This window comes from Ptychodera flava, chromosome 12, assembly GCF_041260155.1.
Source record: "Ptychodera flava strain L36383 chromosome 12, AS_Pfla_20210202, whole genome shotgun sequence".
NCBI classification, from domain to species: domain Eukaryota; kingdom Metazoa; phylum Hemichordata; class Enteropneusta; family Ptychoderidae; genus Ptychodera; species Ptychodera flava.
Window position 1 is genome coordinate 19,522,237 of NC_091939.1, and position 27,249 is coordinate 19,549,485.

The following is a 27,249-nucleotide window of genomic DNA, read 5'->3' on the forward strand; positions in this document are numbered from 1 at the left end:
AGCTATTCCTTCAACCACAGTTTAAGATATTCACATTCCTCTTGTATCACACTGGCGCTGTCATCATCCATGATTCTCCCATCATGCATTTCAAATATTATTACCTCTCTGTATGTTATACATTCTGTAATGCATACTCTCTGTGATGTTACAACAGAGTTTCCTTCTCTTGTAGATAATGCATTTATTTCTGTACAGTTTGGTTTGACATAATCTACTTCAAGCTGTACATTTCTGAATGTCATTGCCAGTCACTCATTCTTAGCATGTCTGTCCACATAGAAAATAGATATTTAAGGATAGAAATGGTGTTTCTTCAGTGAATTTTTTTTTCCAAGTATTACCAAATGTCATCGGAAGGTCAGGTAATATGGTAAAACTGTTTGGCTACATTGACCCTTGTATCCCATAGCAACCTGCAAACTGCCTGTAGCCAATAGTAACCATTTCCATGACAATGTTAAAGTCCTTCGGGTACAGTAGTGGTATAGGGAGAAAGATGCCTATGCATCATTATGGGAAATGTTTGCCACCTGTGACAGAGTCAAATATCAGTGCAATTTTATGCAGTTGACATTAGCCGAAAAATCTGTACAATTTCAAATATCTTGATTTTTTCATTCTATATCTTACCCTAAATGAAAAATATTGCCATATTTCTCATGAAATATACCTTCAAGTGCATAGCAAAAACTGCTTGACTGGAAAATATCAATTATTTGGTTTTTATTCTTCAAGTACTGTATGATTCTTTGGAACAGGTAGCCTCTTCCTAGGAATATATAAGCATGGAATTCTGTACACCATGGATCCAAAATATACCACAATGGTATCTCGGAATGCCTCTCAAAAATCAACTCATCCATTCCTTTTCCATGTGCTCCATAGGGAATCCTAGTTCAGTTGGTGCTTCACCGAGCCCTAGCCAGGCAACAGGCAGAAATCCAGCAGATGACCAGGCCTACATAGAGAAATGGAAGCAACTGGCAAAGTACATCGACCCACTAACCAGAATGATCAATAAAGTCAGCAAGGATGAAGGTAAAGTGAGGGATTGAAATATGATGCTGTTTTGGGGTGTAGTCTTCATAATATTCCGTATCCCAGTTTTGAAACTTTGGGGATCAAAAGTGCAGAGTATAATATGACTCGGATATGAGTGACCTTTACATATCTACCGTACTTTGTTGTACTTGTTAAATCACGTCTCACAAATTGGCTTCAGATATCATGTATTAGAAAATACATCATATAATCTAGATCTCCCATACAGTGGGATTAGGGTAAGTATTTTGAAAAACTCTTGAAATCAGCGAATGGAAAATGTTATGCCCACAGGGCAAAAGACTCTGCTGTATGCCTTTGACAGCTTAACAATATAGTGCAAGTTATTTGGCGTGAGTTCTGGTGAAGAGCATCATGTTTCATGAGAATATCGTGAATCCAATCAAAAGTAAAAATGCTCTGTTGTATTTATTCTGTTTGCAGTTCCCTCCCTTGTGATTCATCATACGTCATCACTAGTGATGACGGGTTTTCACTCACATCATGCAGACAGAACAAACATCAAAGCTCATTCAGCAAAACATTGAAAATTGAAAAGCTGTTATGCATATATCAATACAAAGCCTTTTGTGAAATAAATTGGGGCCAAGGCTTTTAGCCAAATAGTGGAAAATTATGCTAGACTGTAAAACTGGTTCATTGCTCCAGATCTGAGACCCTACTTACTAAACTGACTCACCTCAAGCTTCATTTACTTTAAGAGAATTTCTGCTCAGTATTTAATAAAATCAACTGTAAATTTATGATGCTACATTTGTTCAGAAATACCTTGCAAGACAAAATCTCTATGAAATTTTTCACCCAAAGCAAATTTTCAATGGTGGCTTGCAGGACACTTGATCAGTATGTAAATATTTGCGGCTGTCAAAAGGAATTTCAATTCATGTCAGTTCTCTGCGCTTTATACAGTGTTGCAGTAATCATAACCAGAACAAGATGAGTTTGAAATCACGCAATGGATGCTTTGACTGTAATGCTATCCACAGGTGACTGCATGTCGATAGAAGACTGAAAATTTGCTCTTGCATTTTAAATCACATCATAATCAGTGTACACATCTGCTTTCATTGAATCATACCAACCATACATGTAGATGACGCTAGAATTGCTATTTTATCTTGCTGAACAGACCGCAAGAATGAACTGAATAAAATGAAGAATCTGCTTGATATTTTACAAGATCCTAACAGAAGGATGCCAATACATACATTATTGAAATGTGAACAGGTGCTAGAGAAATTAGAGTTACAGATCAGACCGGTAAGTTAGCACTCCCTGATTTCATCACAAACCATGCTTTGCTTTTAATGTTTATCCACCGGCATAACAAAAAAAATTATTTTCTTTGTATTTGGTTGCGCGTCACGGTCAGTGATATGTGACATGATATCAGTGTTTTGTACTATTCTCAATTTGATGATCTTGACGGTCTCTTGGTTTGCTGAATATTTGCAACTTAAGACCTTGACTCTTCGTTGCAAGATCAGCTTCTTTAGGCTCACGGCAGAGGTTAGCTTGCTTTTACAACTCAGATGGAAATTATGCTCATGCATAAAATATGTTTTGAGTTTGCAGTGAGGAAGTGGATAATAGATATAAGATAGATATGACATTTTGTGAGCGATATGGGATTTACTCAGGGATGGGTCCTGTGTGTGTATGTAAGAAGATTAACTGTGTGTTAGATGATTTAGATAATCTGGAAAAGCGCAACTAGGCAAGGCTGCTGAAAGAAAGAGCAAGGTTCTATGCAGTCAGGCTGTAAGAAGTGCATGTTACAAAAGTAGAACAGAACTATCAAACAAAGAAACCGTAAACCTTAATGAACAGTGAATGACACTTAATCATGAAATTATGAAAAAAAATTCATATTTGATGACATTTTACGAGGGACTCCATAATGGACACAAAAACAATCAGACACCAGTTTTTAAGTTATGCATGTAATCAACAATACTGTATGTTGTAGAAGGTAGTATAAATGACTATTATTATAGGGTAGAAACTTATCAAAAACTACTTTCAACGAATACATACAAATGACATTGCAATCAATAAACTTGGATTAGAGATACCATAATGTAATTACTGCAATACAGGGATTGTTGAAGATGACATCTTATGTAGAAAAACAGGAATCAGATAATATGATCTGACATGACACAAAACATTTTGTCACTTGTCTTTTCAGTCAACGAGTACATCCACTACGTCAACAACTCTTGCCACAGACAAACAGAGCAAACAACCACATCAACAACACATGTGTCAGCCTCTACTGGATGCCATACTACAACACATCAAATCACCCATGCTGAACCACACACTACAGAGAACATTTGGTCCCGCTATGCAGGCTATACACGGAACTCCCATTAGGTAAGTAAGCAAATGTCACAATGACACATGGAAGAATTAGACACTCATCAGATACTAGCAATACAAAGCTTATACTGGCAGAGTATCTCCTTATCTTGATCCTACCTGGGCACTAATTGACCTTGTGGCCTTTGCCAAGAATATCTTATCACATAGGCAATGTTGATACAATTGAACAGCTAGGTAAGTAAGAAATCTAATATCCCGTACGAGGCTTGAAAATAGATAACTCTTATGCCTTCAGCTTATTCTTGTTGTCTTTCAATACTTTTGTATAATGTGTAGGACCATTTGATGCGTAAGTATGCTATGTACAGGGTATGTATTTGGGATACCATGTTTCAACATGATATATCTGTTGTTCTGTGTATATACTTACTGAATTCAGACTTTGAAGATCTTTGTTTTCTGTTGAATGTGCAATCTTTTACTATCACTCATACATTGTGTAATCTCATTGAGTGTATGCCTTTCTAAATCACGGTCCCTCCGCAAAGTAAATGCACCAATTTTGCTTTGAGACGTTTTGGACAAAATTGAAATTTTCAGTATAGCTGATACCAAATTTAGTTAAAGCATGTGGAGATTAATGTGACTGGTCTGCTATGGAACTTAAATTCTTGATGTGCTTCACTGACAGCAGTGATGCCGACAACATGTAGTTTGGACAACTGTGAAAGCTCATTTCATATCAAAAGAGTCACTTACACTGATGTTTGTAGAGACATGCTGAGCTGTATGTATCACTTTGAGAATTTCATGTAAACTTTTGTTTATTATCAATTCATAGGAATTTAATGTCACTACTTTTTCAGTGCGCTTGTAATAAACAGTTTACTGAAGAGGTAATCTCTCAGTAGGAGGGCACATGTGAAACACTGGCGTAAAACAGCGCCACCATTGTCATGAAGTCACAAATCTTTTGTTTATTGTTTTATCTTCAGTTATCCAACTCCCCCAGCAAAACGTATGAAAGTAGAGAAGGAGGAGTCCAGTATACCTCATGTTGTACAGGGAGAAGTTGCCAGACTCAACTACAAGTTCAAAGTCAATCTGGACCCAGCTCATCACACAGGCAGTAAAGCTATTCATTTGATATGTAAATTAGGTGAGTACCAGCGTTCACTTATTAAAAGCATAGAGGAAACAAGGCTTCAGATAACAGGCTGGGTTTTTTGGTCTAATTTGCCGAAGAATTTTAAGATGATTTGTAATTATTTATTCCAAGAGGCGGAATTTGCATTACCACATTACACCAGTACTCTGCTGTCATTCAAACATTTTATCTTCCATGTCCTCTGTATTTATAGGATAATGAGCAATTCAGTTCATGCAGCCTCTTTTATCTGTATTCATGTTTGTCTAATATACCATATTTGTAATATAGTTTATGCCTACTGAAGATACTACAGTGCGTTTCATCTAGGTACCGCAACTCAGCGTATGAGACAGACGCAATCCACATACAAAACAGACAATAAGCTTGGGTATCACGACACATTTGAAAGTCACCGACTCATTGATTAATTACAGTAAACCAGCATGGAGCAGCCGCTCTGTCTAGACTTAGAGATACACTTGATCAATGTGTGGCTTTTTAGTTAGTTTCTGTTGAGAATACCTTCGCCTCTTGAACTCTTAGCTGAAATTGTAAAAGAAACAGTTACACTGTAGATCAAGTCTAGTCAACTGTTTATCTCTCAGTCTAGACAGCGGCTGCCCCGTGCCGGTATTTATCGACGAGTCGGTGGCTTTGAAATGTGTCCGTGATACCCAAGCTAATCGTGTGTTTTGTACGTGGATTGTGTCCGTCTCATACGCTGAGTTGCGGTACCTAGGTGAAATGCACTGTACTTAACAAAAAGAAGTCTGTTCAGCAGAATAAGGAATTAATGTTTACCTGATATGGAAGTGTTCACAACACCATATAAGGAAATAGTGTTTACCCAATGTTGAAGTGTTGATAACTCCTTATTTGGATAAATGCAATATCCTTATATGGAGTTATCAACGTCCATATTAGGTAACTCCATATAAGGATATTTTCTTTATCCAACAAGTAAGGAGTGATATTTTATGCAATGATATTCTTCAACTTACAGATGACAAGTATTTACCGAGTGTCCCACCTATAAGTATCACTCTTCCAGAGAACTACCCACAGTCAAGTCCTCAGTGTGAACCCAACTCACCAGAATATGGTAAGTCTGGGATACATCTGTAAAACTCAAGAAAAGTTGAGCTTCATAGAGAGCTTTGTTTATTCTTTCCATCTTGAGGCAGGGAAATGGAATTAATTTAGTTTACATCATTTCTGATATTGGCAATCTGCTGAAAAACGCGTTCAAAATAAAGCAGAGGTATATTTTGTGTTATTGATATTGTCGCATTTATACTTTGAGAATTCTGTGCTTACTAGACCTCTGTTTTACGTTAAAATCTATATGTAATAGACAATGTTTTTCATAATCTTATCAACAGTTACATCCTCAAGAAAAATATTCTGAACGACAGAACTGTTTTTTTACCCCATACATAGAAGTAAACACAGAAAAGAAAGTTTAGAAATGTGGAAACGTCCCAATCTCAGGATTGAAATTTTCACCTTTGTTATATAAACATAGCACCATTAAATCATATAGCTGACGGTATGACTAGACAGTAGCATATCACCCATGATTGTTTTGATATGTGGTCAGATAAACTGTAATGAATGAAATAAGGTGCTGAAGCTCTGTTCATGTGTTTGTTTGTTTTGCAGGTGCTACACCATTCCTCCAGTCAGTTCAAAGGACATTGACCTCTCAGTTACTGAGAATGCCGGATAGATACTCATTATCTCAAGTGTTAGATGCATGGGAGATGAGTGTCAGGCAAGCGTGTGCTTCATAATGAAGATATTTCTACAGTCTCCAGTGCTTTCAAAGGAACTGGGATAATTATCTCCATGATATACATTCTGGTATATTTTGAAGCAGTGGGTCGGGTCCTCAGTCTGTAAGAGATGAAACTCCGCTCTGAGGCATCGCTGTCAAGGACCCAGAGTCCTCAGGACCATGTCGCTGAGTAGAGCCATATGGCAGATAGCAAGTATTGGACCCCCAAGCCTTCAGCCTCTTCTGTCTTGAAAGTGTGATATGCCGAAAAAAAATTATATATTCAGACATGAAAGTCACACCAGCTGCCCGGACCAGATGTGATATTTTATTTATATTTTTGACATCATCTTCAGTTGTTTGAAAACTTTCTATACTCACTATTTCATTTTCAAAATAATTTTCCATTTAGTTGATACATATTCAGATATTTTGCAACTCTTTATAATCATGACATGTCAACTGCTTTGTTGAGATACTGTCTTTCTGAGCTTTAATAGATTGCAACAAAATGCACTACCCAGACTGAATAATCTCTGTAGTATATGTTCTGGATAACCAGTAAATAATGCTATGTCCATACAATGCAGACTTGATTGTCAATAGATGAACAAAGTGGTCTGTATCACAAAGATAGGATAAACCACTATCTTTATGTAAACCCTTTGCAAAATGACTAAAGAGTACATTGAATTGAAATTTTTTGTGATATGCTTCTTATTAGTAATACTGTGTTTCTAGTCAATATATATAAAAGTAGCATCACCAATAAAACTGACACAATGCAGGCACTACACCTTGCTGTGCCATATAGATGCCATGTATGTGTGTGATGCTACATGTTGTGTCTGCAGACCAATGAATTCATTGAGCCTCCAAACTTACATGTTATCTTGTCATTGTAACTCTTGATTGCTGATGCCTCATATCAGGTGGACAGTCAACCAGTACCATTCCTGCCTGTAACTTACCCATCATGGCCTTCCCCCATTGACCATGGAAAAATCTACCATGTAATGAGATTACGCCCACTGCATTTGGCCTGATACTGTACTCGCTATTCACAGTGAGTTTTGTTTATTTAACTGACAAAATAAGGAACAATGGACTGTCTATAGCTGAAAGCTTCTGTACAATTTACCAACCCAGCAAAATACCTGTACACAGCAGAAGTCGGTTATAAAAGTACTGATAGTACACAAAAGTCTAACTGCTATATGAACAGACTCAATTAAAGTGAGTTCAAACCTCTCAAGTGATATAATATGCTTTACCTTCTCGTCTTACAATGTTTCAGACTAGGATCTAACATTACCATATTTTATGTGTTGTGACAGGGCCAACAAGGTACAGTAGGTCAAAGGTCAAGTTGGAGTCCAACTGCATCACTGCAACATGTACAAAGTAACATGATACTAAATGTTTTGCATTCGATGCAAACATATACATGTGTATACATCTGTAAATATTTGGGAGATTTCACATGAAATTGCACAGAAACCATGTTTTCCTGAAACTTTTTAACATTTTATCCAGTTGAATGTTTTTTGTACCAATCAGGCAATTTTTTTGAATGCTTATGAAGTCGCGATAGAATATCAGACATCGACTGAATGGAATGCAGTATTCCAGGCCCTAATCTGATTGGAAAAGTTGTCAGCAGGATTTCTCTCTTTGTAAATCCTCTGTATTTTTTCAATATTTATTTCTGTAATCCTTGTATTTTCTACAATGGCAGAAATTTTCTTTAATAACTGCAGTTACCTAGCCTTTCCCTGAATACCAATGTTATGAAAAATGAAAAAAAAATTCCTTCTTATATAGTGCTTACTAAACATTTTCTGACAAACCAGGATCATGGTTAGGACATTTATAAACTTTTATGTTTGGACTATAGACAAACTTTCTTTTCACCGCAGTGATATTGCCATGGTGACGACTCAAAGTATCCCCTTGTCCGTTTCATTGTTGAAATTTTTTCTGTGTCCCACACATCACAATTTTGCAATCAGCATTTCAGTATGTCGCATAGTTTTAGAATCAGCAGTAAAATTTGAAAGTTTGGCTGATTTTGTATTTCAGCTATATATTGCAATGATTTTTCTTTTTGTATACCGTATGGCACACAAAATGTGAACTTGTAACAGAGGTATGACTATTTTTGAAAAGAAAAAGGAAATGCTTTTTTGTAAATAATAAAGAAAATAAAATATTTCAAGATCTAATTGGAGTTCTTGGATTTTAAGCGTCTTTTATTTTTCTTGTGTATATGACACAAAGAAGCCATGGCATTTCTGAACAGTATTTCATATAATGAGTCAAGGCCATTGGTGCCTGTAGAAAAGTGGGATGTCGTACACATGTAAATCTTTGGAAGAAATCTTGAGTGACTAAATACCAGCGTGACAAGCCTAATATATTTGCAGAGTAATTCACAGATGTTTCCATAAACTTTGTGGCCTGAAGGGATTGTTGAAATTTAGACTTGTGAAGGACATTCTCTGACAATGTTGAACATATTTTGCACCTCTCCATTGTGTTCAACAACATTCATACGTCAACTCAGAGATCTTGGACAAGACAGCTTTGGCTCAGGGGCCTGAAGACTTGTAATGAATGTAGCTCTGACATTTAATGCACTTGGTTCTTACAATCAGACAGAAGACTAACAAAATAACACCAACGGCCAATTTTGAAAGGTTTCCAATAAATTTTCTCCATCAACTTCTTAATAATTACCATGTATGTACTTTTGAAGCCAAGCCTTTCTGCAAATCTAATAATTAGTTCCAGTGACCAGCTGTGGAACTGTTAGTTTTGGCTCACTTTCCTTCTTTCTTTCTCTATTTCTCGTATTACTACCATAGAACATGCTATATATACAAATTTTATCTCCATTGCCCAGAATGCATTGCGGCACGCTTATGACGTCATCGCTCAACTCGGACGGGTTTGTTTGCTTATTTTTTTTTATTTTGCATTGCACAAATATCAAATTGCGTTCACGTCGCGGCATGCGAGTAACCGGCAGTGTACCCTACTTTATGGGCTACGCCATGATTTTTTGAGTGCTCGTAAATAAACAAATACGAAATGTGCAAATTATTATATAACATGCCATTTGTAAAATATATCTCTTTTATTCACCAGTAAGTATTACTATCCACCTTGTCGCTGGTACAAAATGTCGTTAAAATAACGCATAAAAAATAGAAAAAGGGAGAAAACTGTCGTGCATATGAACGGGGCATACGCAAAGAATGCTGGGATTGAATTTTAGAAAAGCGCCCCTTGTGTCAATAATTAGATTCAAAAATTGCCAGTTTTTAGACGGAACGCTGTAGTTTTCAGCTTGCAAGTGGACGTTGGGCAGTGCGGTTACCATTGCAATGATAATTATTGCATAATACGTCCCTTGTTTAACGCAATAGGCTGTTATCATGGTAAAAATTGCCAATTTTTGTCCAACATTTTTACACATTACAGAAAATTATACCTGGACTGCTGCAGGGTTTGACGTCGTGTAGGGCCTACGTACGTGAACTGCTTTCATCAGAGGGAAACTGGGCACAGTTGTCATATGAAGTAACAATTAATTATATTTTATCATGAATCAATACAAATAACATTGCCAATCTTGACACCTGGTGAAGGGCTAAGCCCTATATAATGTTATGTTATAGCTCAAGTGCTTTGTACAGCAAAGTGAAAATTCGGACAAAATTGTCATTTGTGCAAACTTGAATTTACTGAAACAGCTTGTGCTATGATCCCTTTACAGGTGTTTTTAGTAGCCTCAATCATAATATATGCGGCAGCAACGAATAAATTTTCCAAATTCTATCATGGAACTTTATGGAATCAAACATTCTGGGATGCCACCTGAGTTTTGATATTTGCATGTGACTGTCAGAAAAGAATAGTGACCATCCACGAGAAACCCCACGATTCATGGTGTTTCCCTGGTTTGCTGTGATGTACAGCTGTACTCCATTGACTCATTGATTGATGATTTAGTCCTTTCATGAACACAATAAGTTTCGATTGCCTTGTACTACCACAGGGCGTGGCAGGAATTATTAATGTAGAAGTTATGAATATGATCAATAAATGTCTTGTATTAAACTATTTTTCCTACAAGCCTTACCTGTGTCTTAGATCTAAGTGTGTGCCTATTACTTTACGCTAGCTATCTATGTATAGTGTTTCAAAGAAAACAGTCTATATCTGTTAATTGCCCTCCTTAAGGCGCCCTTCTCAATCCCAGGTTCTCGCATTAGCAAATGTGTCAACAGCCCATTAACAGTTTGTCATTCTTTTGTTTTCCATTGAATATTTTATCAAGTAAATAATATTTACATTAGATAAATCTGATAATTGAGTGGGGGCTTTAATTCCATTCATTAATTTGTTCTGCCGATCTCTGACACGGGGGTTTATCGCCCTGACCAAATATCTCGTTAGCAGCTCATAAGATAGTAGACGGTGAAGGGGATTAGGGAGGGCAATTAACAGATATAGACTGTTTTCTTTGAAATCCTATACAGAGATAGCTAACGTAAAGTAATAGGCACACACTAGACACAGGTAAGGCTTGTATAATACAAGACATTTATTGATCCCATTCATAATTTCACGCCCTGTGGTACTACTTCACGAGTTCACTGCAAACACTTGCCGATCAAACGGTGGGACCGAGGAAATTTTATCTGTACATCAGCGACTACTTAGGTCGCCTATTGATTTGACTATGGGGATTTTTGTCATTGAAAAACTCTAGGAAATGACCGACTTTGTTGACAGTGTGTTGTCCTTTGGATAGAAATGATAGGATTGGTGGGATAAACCATTTGATTATTAAGGGTGACTCGGGAAGTAATCGGTAATTCTGATGTCCGATAATGCCCAATTTTACGCGTGTTCTCTTGTGAAAAAAAAGAACAAAGGGAGCAGGAAGTAGATATGTTTGACCTGCACCGCACATCTTATAATGGAATGTCAGTAGGCTAAGGTCAACTGAGGTCAACAAATTGGACAGTGTGCAGACTGTAGTGCATACAACAACCGTACAGGTGAGCGTGAAAGAATACATAGCAACTTTGGAACCCCGAGTTTGCCATGGACCACCGGGTGTTTAGGAGAAATAGATGGTAGAAAGTTCCTACAAGTGGTTTTTGATAGATGAAACAATCCATATCGTTTGATAACCGCAGGCGTTTCTAGTGAAGTATGGAGACAATTAGTCAGATATTTGACAATGATTATTGTGTACAGTAACTATATGCGGTTCTATTACATGTGCATGCTATATTTTGGCCAATAGAACAAAAGTGTGGAATCTAGCACTACAGCGATCGCACACCATGCCTTGCCCTTGGCCAGTGTTAAATTCGGTTGAAAGTTCACGGAAGCACCAGTTTTTCTTTCGGCTTCGGAACTAACCGTTTGGCTTGCACAGAGGCACTCGGAATCTTCAAAGTATTGACTACACGATACATTCAGAGTTCGTTGGGATAACATATTATTCATTTCGGAGAATACAAGCTTACAGACGCCGCCCGTGATTTCTCCATCTCCTTGTGTGTCTTAGTATTGAGTCAAGGCTAGGATGGTCTTTCGTCTGTCGTGTCGTCTGTCAGTGTCGTTATGTCGAAGCATGGGGTTGTAAGTATACCTGTATGACTTGGTTTCAATTATACAATATATCTTAATGAATTATAAAAGATTTGAGTCCAATCATACATGTTAATGACGCAAAGCTCGATCATCCCATCATTTGTCCCTGTATGGTAATGAAGTGTTTATGATCAAGGTTCCACTCAATGACCGACCAACACCGTGTACATTAGAACAATTATTTAACTTGTTTTCGCATTAAACTGTGTCTCGGACAAGTTGCCCATAATTCCCAACCTGTTCATAGACCTTTACACATAATTATGGATAAACAGAATGGCATTTAAGATAGAAGAGAACTCAGACTGTAACACAAGCTATTAAAGTATAAGGGTTGTTTTCGTAATGCCAGACAACAGTCAAACAAATCTTCAAATATCTTATATGTTGGTGTGAACCGGTGTCCATGCATAGCAATGCCGCTTCGATCCAGGTAGCCCTGCGTACAGGTCTGTGTGTTCCCGGCGTTATGTACGGCCTCCACCACAGTCCTGCAACGGTCTATGGAGATTACTGGGGTCTCTGTACAGCGAGATTCAAAATGGCGATCTCCGGGTAAACAACTTGTCGAGTACGTTATGTTTCAGAAAACGAGCGGTTTTGGACGTTAGGAGAAGTTAATCGCATCTTTTCTGGGGTCGTTTAGGGGGTAAAGGTAGGCAGGGAAGAGATTTTGCCCCGATAGAGCAGAATTTCGGCCAAAAAGACCGTTTTTTCGTTGAACGGACCGCAGAGACCCCAGTTATCTCCATCGACTGTTGCAGGGCTGTGGTGGAGGCCGTATAACGCCGGCAACACACAGACCTGTACGCAGGGCTACGATCCAGATTGCTAGTCTTCATGAAAGAAAGTGGTTGACTGGGATCTAAGGTCACGCCATAGAAGTGTGGATATGTTCGACACACAATAGATCTACATCTCAATCGTAGCCACCCAGCCTAAAGCAATGGCCGACCCAGTCTTTCACAGGAACGTTAAATAGTGAGTAGGTGATCACGCGGTTGAATGTCAATCCATCCAAATTTCTAAATCTTATATTGCGAAATAACGTCAGAAAGTGTTCCTTATTGTCACGGAAACTATCAAATTTGTATTTGTTCTTGAGTTTGGCGTGGTACAATGAGTGTGTCGTCAGCGTAACCTTGAAAGTCCCTACTAGGTTTCATTGAAGGCGGCAACGTTCGCCATTATAACCTGAAATGTGTTTGTATATCACTCGAAAACAATTTGAATATGTAAACGCCATTCATATGTCTCGGTGTCACTCAGTGAAATTGTCTGCTTGAATCACAGAGTAACATAAACAGAGTGGCAACGCTTGCATGCCTTTTGTTCCATGGTCGTCTCGGTACACTATTGGCTTTTCATATTAAAATGAGCTTCAAAGGTGTTAAACTTTTTGGAGGCATTGTTGTGGTTGATAATTACACGAGATTATGCGAAACATACGACGAGATGGCATCGTACTGCCAGTCGCGTAGCAACCATAGTTACTTTGTGAGCGCTCAGGCCAGAAACACTGCTTCACGCCAATCAAAACATAACACGCCAGCAGTTTCATAAACATGTCCTTTCTTGACGCACGTGTAAAAGACGGTATGACTGACCGTAAACCATTGAGTAAAACCAGACAGTATCGATAAAAGACTTTCAAATTTGGTTCAAACACACTCATTAGGCCTATAGGTATATTCATAAAAATATGAGAGGAATTTTTAAAACGGTAAAACCCACTTTCCTGAAGCTCAAAACACTCCCGTTTTCGCCAGCACATCAATTCCGATCAGCACCACACGACAACAACAACACAAACTTTGTCGAAACATACTTTCGCTTAACAATTGGTGAAAATCCGAAAATTACCGAAGGGTGCATGGTCGGCACTCTTCGGAAAAGAGAGCCAAGAGCTTCGTGAGGCGAGGCAAACATGGATTGCTTACGCAACCGCTTCACGCCTTAAACAATAGCCGTTGCCACTCTGTCCATGTTACTCTGTGCTTGAATATATCATTTTAAACATGCAGTGAAATTGGAGTCCAAGTGTTCACAAAGTTAATATTAACTTTAGGTAGTAGACATTTTAAGGCTATCCCACAATGCACCGCTGCGGTCGTTTAGAACTTCCATACACACCTGTAACAAAACATGATGTTTCCTTGCGTACATATTATATCACATTATCCAGTAATACATTTCATGTAATGCCACAAACAGTTTGGTTCGTTGGCACAATCAGCGAACAATGTATCGTCCAGGGTAACATCAACTACAGTGCGATAATGCATGATGAGTTACTCTCCCTGGCACGAAATGCATCATGGAACATGCTAGTAAGAGGACTGTACACAGGAAACCAATGATATTAAAGGTATGAAAATCGCCAGCTGCAGTGTGTTACATTGACACTGTCAAATGAACTGACGACTCGGAGGCTCGGGGCCACCGATGAAATAATTGCAACGCAACAATACGTTTAGCCATAGACTCTCGAGAGTCTATGGTTAGCACTTCTAATTGTTGACTTGGTCATTTTTCAAAAGGATCAAACAGAATAGAAGAGGAGAGAGGATTATGGTGGTATGTTTGCGTGTGGTTGGCGGGAGAAGGAAAACCGTGGTATCGGTTTGTCTGTTGCTTCTTCTGTGTGGTTATGCTTACATTATGTTTTCATCGAACGTGGTCAGCGTCAAGTACCCCGGGCTAACTCATAGAATTAAACTAGCACCACGGTAAGTTCATAGATGTTGTTTACCATCACTCTAAAGTATATTAGGTAGATTGTAGTAATGTTATAATTGTGAAATATTTATCTTGTTAATGAAGCAATTTCGATCTATCTGTCGTGATATAGGGTTTTACATCGAAGTCACAGGCGCTCCTTAGCTGGGTAGTCTGCTAAGTAGATCGATTTTCGGATCGATCTATTGATCCGGTAGTCGATATGCCCGCCACTGCAACCTAAATACTCACCTAAATATCAATATATAGAGGGAGTGAATAAGTCTAACCCTAACCCTAACCCTAACTTAAGCCTAACCCTAACCCTAACCCTAACCCTTACTTAAGCCTAACCCTAACCCTAACCATCGAAAATACGTATCAACAAACAAACAAACAAACAAACAAATATATAAACAAACAAACAAATAAATAAACTGCTCTTTATTGACAAATATTAACAAAATAGCTTTTGGCTGTTATTTAATTAAAAATACAACAAATATAACAAATAAACAAACACAAACATATACACACAAACAAACAGACACAAATAAACAACAAGTTCGAGTCCCCTGTGATGTATCGTGGAAACCTAACGTGTACGGACCTAACGTGTCTAAAATGTCTAACGTGTATGTCATTTTAGGCTCTCAACATGAGTCAAAATCTATTATGCCAATCGTGCAAACCTATCGTGCAAAAACGTTGTCAGCACGTTACACGATAAGTTTGCACGATTGGCATGATAGATTTTGACTCGTGGACAACCTAAAATGACATACACGTTAGACATTTTAGACACGTTAGCTCCGTAAATCTTAGGTCGGCACCTTATACGATATGTCTCAAGATTCACGTGATGGCCTACGTGCATGTCATTTTAGGTTCTCAACTTGGGTCAAAATCTATCATGCCAATCGTGCAAACCTATCGTGTAAGGTGCCGACCTAACGTGTACGGACCTAACGTGTCTAAAATGTCTAACGTGTATGTCATTTTAGGTTCTCAACATGAGTCGAAATCTACCATGCCAATCGTGCAAACCTATCGTGTATCGTGCACACCTAACGTGTACGGAACTAAAGTGTCTAAAATGTCTAACGTGTATATCATTTTCAGTTCTCCACATGAGTCAAAATCTATTATGCGAATCGTGCAAACCTATCGTGTATCGTGCACACCTAACGTGTACGGACCTAACGTGTCTAAAATGTCTAACGTGTATGTCATTTTAGGCTCTCAACATGAGTCGAAATCTACCATGCCAATCGTGCAAACCTATCATGTATTGTGCACACCTAACGTGTACGGACCTAACGTGTCTAATATGTCTAACGTGTATGTCATTTTAGGTTTTCAACATGGGTCAAAATCTATCATGCCAATCGTGCAAACCTATCATGTATTGTGCACACCTAAGGTGTACGGACCTAACCTGTCTAAAATGTCTAACGTGTATGTCATTTTAGGCTCTCAACATGAGTCGAAATCTACCATGCCAATCGTGCAAACCTATCGTGTATCGTGCACACCTAACGTGTACGGAACTAAAGTGTCTAAAATGTGTAACGTGTATATCATTTTCGGTTCTCCACATGAGTCAAAATCTATTATGCGAATCGTGCAAACCTATCATGTATTGTGCACACCTAACGTGTACGGACCTAACGTGTCTAAAATGTCTAACGTGTATGTCATTTTAGGTTCTCAACATGAGTCGAAATCTATCATGCCAATCGTGCAAACCTATCATGTATTGTGCACACCTAACGTGTACGGACCTAACGTGTCTAAAATGTCTAACGTGTATGTCATTTTAGGTTTTCAACATGGGTCAAAATCTATCATGCAAACCGTGCAAACCTATCATGTATTGTGCACACCTAACGTGTACGGACCTAACGTGTCTAAAATGTCTAACGTGTATGTCATTTTAGGTTTTCAACATGGGTCAAAATCTATCATGCCAATCGTGCAAACCTATCATGTATTGTGCACACCTAACGTGTACGGACCTAACGTGTCTAAAATGTCTAACGTGTATGTCATTTTAGGTTCTCAACATGAGTCGAAATCTACCATGCCAATCGTGCAAACCTATCGTGTATCGTGCACACCTAACGTGTACGGAACTAAAGTGTCTAAAATGTCTAACGTGTATATCATTTTCGGTTCTCCACATGAGTCAAAATCTATTATGCGAATCGTGCAAACCTATCGTGTATCGTGCACACCTAACGTGTACGGACCTAACGTGTCTAAAATGTCTAACGTGTATGTCATTTTAGGCTCTCAACATGAGTCAAAATCTATTATGCCAATCGTGCAAACCTATCGTGTATCGTGCAAACCTAACGTGGTCAGCACGTTACACAATAAGTTTGCACGATTGGCATGATAGATTAATTGACTCGTGAACAACCTAAAATGACATACTAGTATACGTTAGACATTTTAGACACGTTAGCTCCGTAAATCTTAGGTCGGCACCTTATACGATATGTCTCAAGATTCACGTGATGGCCTACAAACACGGTAAGGTCTAACTCTATCATGCCAATCGTGCAAACCTATCTTGTATCGTGCAGACCTAACGTGTACGGACCTAACGTGTCTAAAATGTCTAACGTGTATGTCATTTTAGGCTCTCAACATGGGTCAAAATCTATCATGCCAATCGTGCAAACCTATCGTGTATCGTGCAAACCTAACGTGTACGGACCTAACGTGTCTAAAATGTCTAACGTGTATATGTCATTTTAGGTTCTCCACATGACTCCAATTTCTATCATGCCAATCATGCAAACCTATCGTGTATCGTGCAAACCTAACGTGTACGGACCTAACGTGTCTAAAATGTCTAACGTGTATGTCATTTTAGGTTTTCAACATCGGTCAAAATCTACCATGCCAACCATGCTAACCTATCGTGTATCGTGCAAACCTAATGTGTATGGACCTAACGTGTCTAAAATGTCTAACGTGCAGACTTTTACAGTGTTTAGTCATGCACGTTTGTCCTACACGTTTGGGTTCTATAATGTACAATGGCATACAATTGCCCATAGCACGATAGCTTCCACAATGTGAAACGTGCATTTTTACCAACTACTGGCCATAGCTCAGTAAGAAAACTGAAAGAAAAACAGGTTTGGGGAGATTCTAGTCCGAATGATTGGTAGAAAGTAACGAACAGTTTGGTTTAATAAATGGATCGCAGATACGACCGTCATGGTCAAAAAGCTATTAAATAAATTCAGTCTGTTATTTGTCTGCGACAATGTCACCGGGGTCGAGCTTTTCGTCGACTCTGCAGTTGCAATAATGAGAAAAGTATGAACGCTCTAATGCGACACATCTGCTGGTCGTCTACGCAGCGTTCAGTATTGTATGAGCACCTTGAATTGTATAGTTGAGTATTGTATGTGATTGGCGCATAAGTGTTCTTTTACAAACAGGAAACAAACTGCAAAGATGACAGCTTCTTTCGGTCCAGCTCAAAATCTGCCGATAATTATGAACCAAGACGAACCGAATCTTTCTAGATCGCCCACAGACAACAGCACCGACCAGGTTAATAACCAGACAACATTAGGAAAGAGGGACAATAATACAGCTAGTAATGACACGCATTTGGTGAAAAACTTACTACAAATACTTTCGTCACCTTGGAGACAGAACGATTCAAATAAAGACAGGGTAAGGTAAGCTGTCCAACCAGTGTGAGTTGTTGGTTTACATTTTCAGCGAAAACTCTGCTAGGAATCAAATGCAAACTGCTTTTAAATAAACTCTCTGAATTCCAATGTGCTGATTTTCAAAATAAGGTCAATGAGTTACTATCTTTTGGTAGAATTGCTGTGTACTTTGATAGGCAGGAACATCGGGAATATAGATGTATATATCGACTCTGAGAGGCAAATGGAAACAAAAAATAAAAATATCACAGACTCAAATTTCTGTTCAGAGTAAAATGGCTTTGTTTCAAAAATTATCGAAGAGAAGGGTTTATAATGATTAATTTGCTGTTCTTGGACTCATGCATTATTTCCTATCACATTCTTATCACATGCCATCGTTCCTGTAGACAGAAACTGGCGAAATTCGTCGACGTGCGAAACATGTTCATACTCACGAAGAAAAATGTCAAAGTCTCACAGGTTATTCACGGAACGTTAGGAGATCTGCCGTTTAAAATACCACGCGATCTTCATCAACTCTTACCAGAGGTACTAAAATACACCTGCATTTTACACCAGCTTGATGGAACATCTCTTGCAAGAAATGCAAATTCATGACGTATTGCTATGACTTAGTGGACTGTGCCGATATACATCGCTAGCACTTGTCGGTTTTGTTTGCCTGGTCAGCTCGGACGGTCAGCAAATCTTACAAGGTCAATCATAGTTGACCCTTATGGTCAATGGTTGTGTTTTCGTAGACCTCCAACTATGTAGAACTGCGCTGTCTTTTTCAACTATTTCAATCATCTAGAGTGACGTTGCTAAACATTATTATTATTATTATTATTATTATTATTATTATTATTGTTTTCCTTTATTCAGCACATTACCAGATAATCCGGAAAATCAAACTAGAATGAAGACTATTCGCATTAAAATCCTCTTGACTTCAAAAGTACTTTAACTCGGCTAAATGTTTTCCCGTAGAGTTAGTTAGGAACAAAAAGGTGTAAAGAACTGTTTCATGGTTGTTGTTTGAAACATCCAACAGAGGCAGCTGTTCGTAGATCGGACTTACAACACGTGTAGTGTTGTTGGCAGCGGTGGAATACTGTTGAATAGTAGCTGTGGACATCAGATTGACTCAGCCGACGCTGTCATAAGGTATTAACGTGTAATAATCGCAAATACGACATCTTGATAATAGATGCGGGGACATAATCGCGTGTACGAATCTGTTCCTCACACTTCATGCCTTACTGAAACGATACATATTTTAAATGGTGTACCTTTCAATGGCACTCCCCTTCATATATCGAATTCCATCTGAAATTGTATATCCTATTTGCATAGTTTTCCAGTCTGTTGAGTCGCAGCCCTGCGGATATAAGCAAACATATGCAAATGTACAAATAGCATGAATTTTAGTCGCATGGTATATTAGTACACACATACATGTATGAACGCATATCCACACATACACGCAATATGGAGTTAGAGGGTTTGAGTCTTCCATGTATTTCTCTATATCTCTCCGCGTGTTTCTGAAAACCCGACAACCGCAATATGTTTGGCAATGGTATTTCATGACAAAATTCGTCGCATTCGCTTTTCGCAAGTAATTTTCTTCAAAACTGATCTATCGCCCGAAGGTTTCGAAAATACTTTTGCGAGTACCTAGGGTTTTGTCTTAGTTACCTCTGTTCAAATGACGAGTTGTAGGTGAATTCAATTAATAATATTTGTGCTAAGACTCCTCAGTAGTTTTCCTGGTTACGATACGTCATTTGAGATGGCTAGCCGCATTTAAATAAATGGACGTGGTATGCAAATATAACCCTGCATATTATAAGCGAACAATATTATGCTAAATTTATATTTTATTTTCAGGTTAAATTTACCGACATTAGGACCATTTTCAAAAGACGTCGGGAACAAGACCACCTTTTCGACATTCAACAAATCCCAGTTCGGAAAGTGAGTGTATAAGTTTAGTATTATTTCTCAAGGACTGTAATCGTATTGTGTTTCAAATCATCGTACAAAAATGAAGCCGTTCTGCTATTCTTTGAGTCAAATTTGTTTCTATGAAACTGGTCGACAAAAAATTCAAAATTTACTGCAAGTTTTGAAGGCGAATTTATCGTCGCTACTCTTGCTTGTAATCAATCGTGTAATTCACGGTACAGCTTGTCACTACGACAAGATGGCAGACTTTCAGTTGCATCTCCATCCATGTCAACAGCTAATACAAGCATAATCCACATTGCTGATGTTATGAATTAAGTGAGTAAAAGGGTAAGAAATAAGTATGTAAATATGGAACACTACATGATAATAAATTATCATAATAATAATTAATTACCACTATAATCACTATCACATGTCGTTGTCACCATCATCATCATCGTCGTCGTTGTCGTTGTTTCCAGTTCCATATATGGTCTTGTCAACAGAAATATCCCCTAACCATTGTTGTTCAATAATCTGTGTTGCAGGTATCGTAATCTGGTGACTCCTAAGGATCGACAGAGATTTCTTTCTGACGTCAAAGGCTATAAAGATCTGGCGATTTTGCTCCATTCCACCAAATTTTTCTTTCCAGCGAGTGTTCGAGCGGCGAAGGCAGCGACGGGGCATGTCTACTTCATGCACCCCCATCCCTTCAGTGATGTGTGGAAGTTTTGGAAAAGTGAAAATCATAATGAACGTCTTAGCTCAGGTATCACAACTGTTTTAGCGTTCAGTATTTTGCTAGAAGGATCTATAGTAATTTTACCTTGCAATATGAACATTTTTCTAGGCAGTAAATTTGAAAGAAAATAGCAGCTATTAACGAATACTTCTGTTGCCTTGTTGCGATAATCGTATTCAGTACGCCAGTTCATCAACTCAAAAGCAACAATCTGCAAAATACGAATGCTTCCAAGTTTTCGTGCCTAATTCCTTCTCACTAACACACAGATTGACGCTCGTATCTTTAATGAGTATATTTTCTATAGACGGTGAGTGGGTTTTCTAAACACAGTACATCTGTAGACCTACAATGTAAGCCCACGTTTATCCTGTAAATACCGGTAAAATGCAATTTTTGATTGTCTCGGCTCGCTGACTTTAATTCCTTCTCTCCTTGACATTTGGTTACTGACTGTAAAATATGAAAGAGTAAAAAGGTCCCGGAGAGAAATAACAGCTTGACAAGATTCGGAGATACATTTTGTAAGTTGTGGTGTCCTTTGAAAGTATTCCGCCGAGAGGATGCCTAACCGTATTAAACTATTTCTTTTTACATCGCTCGATACCAGAGTTCATAATTCAGTAACTTCAGTAGAGGGAACAACACGTGTATCTTGCAGTTTATTGACCAGGGAGAATCAAATTTTAATTAAAATATTGAATTTGATAGCTTTATTTAGTCGTTATTTGCCGACGCAAATTATTTACACAATTTAAGCATTGTTTTCCTTTCATGCATTGCAGGGTTTTATCTTGCTACCTTGGCGCTGTCAAACTGTAATCTACTAAACCTGTATGGGTTCTGGCCGTTTGACTTGGGACCAAAAGGACATAAAAGGAGCTACCATTACTACAACGACATGCGAGTGAGCAAAGCTCACAATTTTGCGGACGAATTCAAAGCATTGACAATGTTGCATAAGCAAGGCGTGCTCAAGGTTCACGTCCATCCTTGCAAAGATGATGTCAATCTTTGATTTGATTGGTTGGCTGGCAGAGAGAAGACAGAGTGTCACTGGTATCAACATGACCACGTAACCAGAAAATATATTCCTCCTCTCACCGTGGCTTGCCCCATTATAGGGCGGAGGTTTGTCTCATTATAGGAAGAAAAGAAGAGGTGCTCAGATTGCAAAAAATAAGATCTCAGAAGTAATATGAAGTCTGAGCTTATTAGCGTCTTTTACGTGACCCTGGATGTTGTGTTGAACTGACTTCAGTTTATTGGAGATAAACGCAGCTGTCTTAAATTTACCCATTTAAGGAAACAGCTCCATTGAGAACAGTTTAGATATCACAGAATATCAATTCTCGGAAAGTGAGAAATAAATTACTGGTATTCAAGGGATATTAAAGTCATGGACCAATATTGCGTTATCGCTTGACAAAGAAGGAATGGTCACAATTATGTGGAGATTTCACTGCACATGATGAGTGTTAACGTCGAGAGACTGGCTGCAAATCCGCGGGGTCAAAGCTTAGTTTGAAATGCAACTCGGTCAACGCCGAGTCACATGTTAAAGTATACGTCACTGTTACACTCGGCCCTTGTATAACTACGTGTATTTCATGAAACCATGACCTGCGGAACCGTAGCTATGCTCTTTCAACAAGGCACATTCTTGTGAACGACGCTATGTCCACGGCTCAAAATTACGACAATCGTAATAATTGATCATAAACGTGGCAGTCATGAACTAATAAGGTCATACTCTTACCGTTTAAGGGCGTTTCTACCGTTATTCATACGCGTTACCATGGTAAATTATTGCCACCCAACCATGTGCCATAGAAATGGTCATGGTAACGTTGGTTGTTGCATGAAAGAGTCCTTCAGGACTAAGGGAGAGTGTATCTCAGGGACATATTTTCAGACGTTGAAAAGTTAAAGCCCCAGTATTTGTAACTTTTAACCTTTTTTTATGTTCGAAATTACATGTTATTCTCTTACATCCATCGTGAAATGTTGTTCAGTGAAGAAATAAGGCAAATTTGTGCTCCTGTAGTGACATACAAACGCTAAATATTGCCCGATCGAGTGGATTGCCGTGCGGGTTTGTTGACAACTTGTAGGCTGTGCACGTGACCTAGAACGCCGATACTGATGACATCATCGAGCCTGCAACATTCCTGGGGCCTTGCCATGCCACGCCACACTGCCATGCCTGGGTAATCAAAATCGCCCATGGTCGCCGGCTGAATGACCTGCGAATGGTTTTATTTTGTTCTTCTCTGTTCAAATACGTACTGCTACTGTATTTCAGAGGATACAGAACTTTGGCAGAGGAGGCTGACATTCTATTCTGGTACAGTGTGCGTTATATACGGATTATTCAAACTGCAGTCGGCAGTGCACCGATGCGCACCCTGCAGTTGGTTACTCAGAACTCCGGGTACCGATGTAAAATCAAGACGACACTATATACACTTGGCTCACTTCTGTAGGCAAATAGCTATCAAAATTGAGTAACTTGAAGTAATAAATTTCAGCTGATTGTTGCTTTAGCGGCAAGATGACTGCGAAATCGAAGCAACATAGTTTGGCAATGTATGGTAGGCTGTCGAATGCTGTGAACGCGATGGCCTTTGGCAGCAAGTAAGGGAACCGTCAGTATTTACGACCTGGGGGTCATTCAAAAATTGAAAGCTAATAAAGGGGTGCTCAAAATGTTTTTTCTTCGTCTTACTCTGTCCTCAATGACATAATGATTAATTGATAATGTATATTTCACTCTGATACATATTAAACAAAAAGAAAATAAATACTTTAACAGAACAAATAAATATCAACTAGATGAAGCAAGGCAAAAAACTACAAGTAGCTGCTACTACTAGCAATACTTATTATGAAAGAGAAGATAGTGACGATGAGAATGATATCGTTGTTCATGTACTCAATGGCACCAGTGACAGTAAAGATGAGGATCGACAGTGGTGATGATGATGTCACACAGTAGTTTTCTACAGTCGTTACCAGAGGTGGAAGGAGAGGCTGGGTCATGGAGAAATGTTCTCGACAGATATCACTATAAGTGCACAGGATCTAGGACAAAACTGAACTGTTGTGAATTCATCCTTTTATTATCATAGAAATGTTTATTTTAATGACTTGTGTTCAACAACCATTTGAACATTTAACCATACCATAATGACATGCTACCCATCCACATTTAACAATACTAGGCCTATATGGTCATAGACTGGTTATTAGGTGAGCTTTTATATCTACATATTGTTACATGGGCTCAGGTAAGCCAAACTTTCTGTTAGAGAGGGGGTTACTCAAAGTCATCATGGTTGGCTGGGTGTGACTCAAAATTTCGGAGTTTCTAATGTAATTACTCCGACCCCCAGGTCGTAAATAATGACGGCTCCCTAAACAGCTGTGAACGCCTGAGTCAGAACGATCGGGACCAGTACACGCACGGCTGTATCTCAGCGAAAATTTAGAAAAAACAATGGACCTACAGCTAAGAAATTTACAGACTCTTGGCTCTTGATGCATCAGTTTTTGAGCTTTTATACTGGTAAAAAGGCATTCTGAATACAGCGGTAAATTTCCTCCCAAACGCGAAAGGATAATACGCGGGCATTCTGCAATGGACGCTTTCAACTTTACCTTGCTGCAGGCCCCACACCAATCTCGGCCCGGGCCCGCCGCACTTGTACAGTCTACTACCTCCATGTAGTACAGCCTTACAGGACTAGCAGCCGGCCAAACACAAAAAAACAGCGCCGCAGTGTAAAATCCATAGGTCAGAACCATTGATCATAAATTTTCAGAACCAGTGATGTTTAAAAGTTTTGTATTGATCACTTCATAGGTTTATGTGAATGACTTTCTCATCTGCGTGTATAATTGTCCCGGGCATTGTCCGTGCAAATTTGGGGCCTGCCTTAGCTCCCTCCGATCGTCTGTAGACTACAGCTAAAATCACAGTCCTAAGCAAATTGTACAGTTGTGAAAGTCAGATATATGTATCATGAATTTTATAAAAAAATATGTAAACAACAGAATCAAACCAAGAGGTTAGTTTGTTGTCGGGCGGGCGCGGGTGCGCAGGGGACGACTTTGCAGTGAGGCCGGGATCTCTCTTGTGTTCGAACTTCTACCGTGCCTGGAGCTCCATCGCATCGCAGCTAGCCGATAATTGTACTACTGTAGTCCTTGTGAGGATTAGATACCCGTTACGTTCGATATTATTTGGAAATACTTTTAAATTTAATAAGTAAGACTTTTGTACTGCATTCAAGATATAATTTTCCTTTCTCAGCATTATCAATTACGGCAACACTATGCGAAGTTGATAGGCTGTGTTGCATGCAGCGTAGCCTGGCCGTACACAAAACTTCGTTTGAGTAGACGGAGCAGAATCAGTCCCGTCATTTAATTTTCATTATACTCCATAATGGAAGAAACGACTAGTTCAATGATTACAATGGTGAAGTGTTGAATTTTATTCATATATGTTTTTCTCTCTCAATTCATTCAGCACCCAACTTGATCTCCGTACCGTCGGTCAAAACGTGCAATGCAGTGCATGAAGCCTATAATCGACTGCCTCCGTCGTTAGTTTAGCTGTTCAGGACGTTTGTTTGCACGGCTCATTATAGTCGGAACAATCTGTGAACACTTACATATTTATATCTTTACGGTATTTCACCCAACTTTCGCGCGTTTTTAGCTGAGTCTCCAGTTTCGATGGACCAGACCTTTTCGAAGAGCGTATGGTTTCTACGGACGCCACAGTAAAACTTGCGTAGATGTGGTTGAGCATGCGCGGTGGTGTGATTACGTTTCGTTTCGTGTGTCAACAAAGCTGACTTCTGGTCCGGACAAGAAGTCATTTTTCACTCCTTTTACTGTTAATCGTGAGGCGGGCTGGGCATGCAAACCATGCGATTCAGTATTAATTATGGTCTACTTTCACATACTGAGGATGTCATTTTAATCAAAAATATGAAAAAATTGTTAAAAGTTACAAATACTGGGGCTTTAACCGTCACTTTTAAGAAATAATGGAATTAGGTTAACCATTTTTTACGAAGATGAAGATGGGAAAAATTTTTCAATAGATTGAAATCATGATTATCCATTTTGAATTTTGAATACTGGTGAATCTAAAAGAATCAGGAACTCTGACAAGACTAAAATATTTGCTTTGTTACACTCAATAGGTCAGATTGATTCCTGTCTGGAAGGAGAATAGCTGAACGTTTCCAAGAGCAAATACCAAAGGAAACGAGTTCTGTATTATCGTTCTAGTTTTACCATGTCGTACTTGTAAAGTTCTTCAGTTGTATTAGTTATCGTTCAGTTTGTGTAGATCATGAACAAAGTTACGCTCAGGAATACAAGCAGGCGCATCCCTTTGAGTGTTTTCATCATCCAATTTTTCCCACACTAATAATATGCAGACCTGACTTGCTGATAAAACAATCGATTAAAAACATGACAGTTTTTATCCGATATCAGAAAATGGCAACATTTTACACGTGGTATAGCCACAAACTGGTGACGTCAAATCGCCGTACACAAAACACAGACGCCTTGTAAGGGACTGGTCAGTTTCTTCGGCCTGGGGGGGGCCGGTGGATTATTTTTTGCCGACGTCAAAAAGTGGCTGACCCCCCCTATTCCAAATTTTGAAAACAGGGTGACCCCCCCATTCCAAATTTCTAAAACAGGGTGACCCCCCCCCCCCCGGGCGCGACAAAGGTAAAACAAAAGATGGACATAAATTATATATATATATATATATATATATATATATATATATATATATATATATTATATTTTACATTTTACATATATTTATATTTTAAATAGTCATTCTATGTTTTAGTGAAATTGTTGACATGTCAGTTGTAAGATAGGAATTTCAAAGTGTCAATCTTAGATTTTAAATACAGTACATTTTGAATGAGCTGTATTTTGAATGAGCTGTGAATGTATTTCACACTTTCTCTGCTTAACCAGATGTCCTGAACTGTTGTACAGAAATGGATGTCAATCATTAATATCAAAGAGGAAAAAGCAGTGAATCAAAAACTTTGATGGGTGTTAAGACTTGCCAACCATCCAATTAAATCTACTGAGGAGCCATAGAGAG

General features: G+C 38.6%; 2 protein-coding genes across 42 annotated transcripts in view; both read left to right on the top strand.

Annotated features, from left to right (window-relative positions):
• Nucleotides 1–8,550, top strand: part of LOC139145305 (mediator of RNA polymerase II transcription subunit 15-like) — a 153,767-nt gene extending 145,217 nt beyond the window's left edge. For all 37 annotated transcript variants that reach the window (XM_070716355.1, XM_070716357.1, XM_070716359.1 and 34 more), the window contains 6 exons: nt 889–1,041; nt 2,195–2,325; nt 3,257–3,444; nt 4,389–4,552; nt 5,547–5,645; nt 6,206–8,550. In XM_070716355.1, the coding sequence (XP_070572456.1) occupies nt 889–1,041; nt 2,195–2,325; nt 3,257–3,444; nt 4,389–4,552; nt 5,547–5,645; nt 6,206–6,336 (866 nt within the window). In that variant the 3' untranslated portion in view covers nt 6,337–8,550. The remainder of the gene's footprint in view (nt 1–888; nt 1,042–2,194; nt 2,326–3,256; nt 3,445–4,388; nt 4,553–5,546; nt 5,646–6,205) is intronic.
• A 2,691-nt stretch (nt 8,551–11,241) lies between these two features.
• LOC139145311 (alpha-N-acetylneuraminide alpha-2,8-sialyltransferase-like) lies at nt 11,242–23,146 on the top strand. 5 transcript variants are annotated; one of them, XM_070716400.1, is made up of 8 exons: nt 11,259–11,392; nt 14,537–14,725; nt 18,176–18,421; nt 18,805–18,946; nt 19,452–19,564; nt 20,291–20,377; nt 20,899–21,122; nt 21,881–23,137. In XM_070716400.1, the coding sequence occupies exons 2-8, from the start codon at nt 14,568–14,570 to the stop codon at nt 22,111–22,113; spliced, it is 1,203 nt and encodes a 400-aa protein (XP_070572501.1). In that variant the 5' UTR covers nt 11,259–11,392; nt 14,537–14,567; the 3' UTR covers nt 22,114–23,137. The 5 variants fall into 5 exon arrangements, with proteins under 5 accessions (XP_070572499.1, XP_070572501.1, XP_070572497.1 ...); XM_070716396.1 differs by having other exon boundaries at nt 11,269–11,984; nt 21,881–23,140; XM_070716397.1 differs by lacking the exon at nt 11,259–11,392 and adding an exon at nt 12,517–12,981.
• Nucleotides 23,147–27,249: the final 4,103 nt, after the last annotated feature.

Bases quoted from the DNA above. Each gene is read 5' to 3' on its own strand.
- LOC139145311 (XM_070716396.1), top strand. From the start codon at position 11,929: ATGGTCTTTCGTCTGTCGTGTCGTCTGTCAGTGTCGTTATGTCGAAGC. The intron at 18,947-19,451 runs GTACTAAAATAC...AACATCCAACAG, and splicing joins TTCATCAACTCTTACCAGAG to AGGCAGCTGTTCGTAGATCG. The intron at 20,378-20,898 runs GTGAGTGTATAA...TCTGTGTTGCAG, and splicing joins AACAAATCCCAGTTCGGAAA to GTATCGTAATCTGGTGACTC.